Below are 3,640 nucleotides of genomic sequence, written 5' to 3' on the forward strand. Positions count from 1 at the left end.
TTGGGGGAAAAAGGAGATAGAACCTTATAATTCTAACGTCACGATTTGCAAGCATCACTGCTCTCAAGAGGAAGAGCGGCGCTCCTCATCGCCTGGTGCGAAAATGTGTTGGTTGGAGGACCTTGGAGACAGCATGTTTAGTCTGCCCAGACGGGTGCGCATAGAGCAGGTTAACATCGAGAGAATGGTACTTTGTGTTCATCATTTGAAAGGAAAACACCAACAGTTTCTCCATGAGATATTGATAACTCACCGCAGGAGAGGAAGATAAGTTATTATATTGTTCATATTTTCTCCTGTAATAATTGTTATTTTCATAACTGTAAAGCCGAGATCTGCCAAACTTGTTCTCAGCCTGGCATGGAAAGGCATGTAAAAAGGAGCCTCGAGTGGATTAATGGTGAAATATAAGCTGAAGACTTGAGGTGAGGACTTTCTTGAAGTTCGATGAGGCAACTGTTAAAATCAACTTTGGTTAAGGTGGTCGATGTAAAGATTTGTTGGATAGAATACGATCTTTACGCATGAGGCACCAGGACCTGTTTTTCAGGAAGTAGCCCAACCATTTCATACTCGTGATAAAGTTAACATTTATTCATGTTTTATTTTCAAGGTAGCATTTATGGATTATGTTTACCCAAAATGCCATCCAAGTGAAAAAACGTATTTAAACCCCTAAAAAGGATTAAAGAAAAAAATATCTGGTGGTCTGTCATCCACTTAAACCTTCATCCATTTCCTTTGATTGAATTATGTACAGGTATAAGAATGTATGTTCCAAAGTGTATACTGGCTCATGAGGCATTGACCATAGCTCAGTGGGATGCTGTGCCCATGTACTGTACACAAAAGTACTTTTATGAGTGCAGTTGGACTCATTAAATGGCACCTCTGACACTATACCTATATTCTAACTTTTACTTGAACTCAGTTGTTCCATACAATGAGTCCCACACTGTCACCCACTGAGGTAGGTTACGTATCAGTTCCTTATGTGCTGATTATTATAGTGAGGACATTCATTTCAAATGAATCTATACTTTCTTTCTTTCACCCATTCATCTTTAGGCTGGACCACCTTGTTGATGATGTCAGCCAATGGAAGTTCAGAGACAGAATGCAGGTCAGAGGTCAGCTTGACCAACACCACCTGCCCCCACAAATCCATCACCGTCTCTGCCATCTCCATGACTGTGGGCATCCTCTCGAACACCCTGGCCTTCTTCATCCTGGTCAAAGCCTACCGCCGCTTCCGCCTCAAGTCCAAAGCCTCCTTCCTTCTGTTCGCCAGCGGCCTGGTGGTCACCGACTGCCTGGGCCACCTCATCAACGGCTCGCTGGTGCTCTACGTTTACGCCTACCGCAAGAAGTGGGAGGCCTTCGACCCTCACCACATCCTGTGTGACCTCTTCGGAGTGTGTATAGTGTTCTTCGGCCTGAGCCCCCTGTTCCTGGGCAGTGCGATGGCAGTGGAGCGCTACATCGGAGTCACTAGGCCCCTGTTCCACTCCACGGCCCTGGCGGCCCACCACATGAAGAGGCTGCTGGGTCTGACCTGGCTGCTGGCTGCCCTAGTGGCTCTGCTGCCTGTGCTGCTACGGAGGTCCTACCATGTCCAGTGCTCCCAGAGCTGGTGCTTCTTCCGGATGGAGGGGCCTGGTCGCCACTGGCTGGACGTGCTCCTCGCACTTCTCTTCTCCACACTGGGCCTCCTGGCGCTGGTCATCTCCTTGGTGTTTAACATGCTGACCTGCTGCACCTTGCTGCTGTCCACGCTACGCAGCGAGCGTCAACGTCACTCCAAAGGCACCTCCCATCATTTTGAGATGATCTGCCAGCTCCTGGCCATCATGCTGGTCTCCTGTGTGTGCTGGGGCCCTTTATTGGTAAGGCTTCCTCCTACCGGCTCTGGAAACCCTAATCTCTAGCTTTGTGTGTGATGAAGTCTACCAAGAGCCATTTGTCCTTCTTTGAATTCATTGCAAATCCTTAGAAGTGGACAGAGAGCTATTTAGTATATGTTATATATTTTGTTATATTGACATGCCAAGGTATCTGGCATGTCACATCCCCCATTTCTCACAGTGTAGTTTGTTCTAATCCATTGGAATGGATTTTGTTCATGACACTCACATCTTTTTCACAGGCTGAATACGGGAAGGGAAAAAACTCTGTTGGACCAGGATTTATCATAACCTTTGTAATGTGACAGGAACAAAATACGCAGAGAAAACATTGAATGCGTAATATAATAAATAAACCTGCTTGAGAATGTTTTTATTCCTCTCTCTGCTCAGACCACAGTCCTAAAAAAAAGGATGATGTTTTAATAACCTAGATTGAAATGATTAATAATGATATTTGAAGGAAAAGGCCATTTGATTTATTTTCCCCTATGGCTAAACATATTAGAGTTAGACATGAATTGTCGGGTTTTCTTCCCATTAGTGACTGAAAATAAATTAATGAGTGTGGACAAATCACAATCACACATCCTTAAGACTTGTTTCGTTAAAATTCTACTATACTTAGTCTAGGGGTGGGCATCGACGATCGATAATTGATCGATAAGGATCTTGGTCGATCACAAAATAAAACATTTGGTCGATCACAAAAAAATTTTTTTTGTGATCGACCAAATGTTTTATTTTGTGATCGACCAAGATCCTTATCGATCAATTATCGATCGTCGATGCCCACCCCTAAACTTACCTCTTTCAATCAACATATTACATTTTGAAAGGAACTGGTGAAGAGGAAACAAGTGAAAAGTTTCACATACATACTGTATATATATTTAGCAAAACCCCAATATTCTGTTTCTCAACTCTCTGTCATATGTTTACCCTCCTAGGTCCACGTCATTATATTGAGCACCCAAACTCAGAGCGACTGTGACTGTACCCGCCTTCTGTTGGTAGTCCGCATTGCCACTTGGAACCAGATCCTGGACCCTTGGATCTACATCCTGCTGCGGAAGGCCATTCTGAAGAAGCTCTTCCTGCTTATCCACAGCTGCTGGGGCCCCCGGTCCTACACTCTCCGATGCTGGAAGTGCAGTATGAGGAATCCCTCTGTAGAGACCGGCAGCTCTGTCAGCGGCAAGCCTGACTGGTACTGCCTGGATGAAGGAGCTCTGCCAAAAACCACGATCAAGCCCATGACCGAGGCCCCAGCATCTGAACTGACAGATCCTGGTGTGTCCTGAGGTTGAGGTGGAGTATGTACATGTACAGGCAGAGATCACTGTTGCATTCTTCTTTTATGTGGTAATGTCATAACATCACTTACGTGTATGTTGTCTGTGTACAACTGTGTACAACTTACAGCAGAACATCTAATGCCCATACAGCTCTGTGTGTTACTGTAACCGTCATGCCAACAACATGGATGATGAGTGTGCATGGATGAACAACCGTAATGCATGTTAAAGTGCGTGCCTTCATATTCCTATTTGTTAAAAAAAATAAGAAAAAGAATGCCATAGTACAAATTGTGCAATGCTACTTGGTATGCTGGGAGGGCAGCATCAAGGAAGGTGACACCAAAGAGTCTGAACAAGCTTATTACGAAAGCTGGTTCTGTCCTCTGGGTCACTCTGGACACTGTGGAGGAGGTGGCCAATAGGAGGATGAGGACC

The 3,640-nt window shown here is 44.9% G+C and overlaps 1 protein-coding gene across 1 annotated transcript; it reads left to right on the forward strand.

The window, feature by feature from the left end:
- Positions 1 to 213: 213 nt before the first annotated feature.
- Positions 214 to 3,208, forward strand: ptgfr (prostaglandin F receptor (FP); the record flags this gene model as incomplete). Its single annotated transcript, XM_080527861.1, has 3 exons — positions 214 to 425; positions 1,069 to 1,886; positions 2,855 to 3,208. Exons 2-3 carry the CDS (start codon positions 1,086 to 1,088, stop codon positions 3,206 to 3,208), a joined length of 1,155 nt encoding a protein of 384 aa, XP_080383987.1. The 5' UTR covers positions 214 to 425; positions 1,069 to 1,085.
- Between the last annotated feature and the right edge of the window lie 432 nt (positions 3,209 to 3,640).

The sequence above is a fragment of the Nansenia antarctica genome (assembly GCF_963989245.1).
Source record: "Nansenia antarctica genome assembly, chromosome: 1".
NCBI lineage: Eukaryota > Metazoa > Chordata > Actinopteri > Argentiniformes > Microstomatidae > Nansenia > Nansenia antarctica.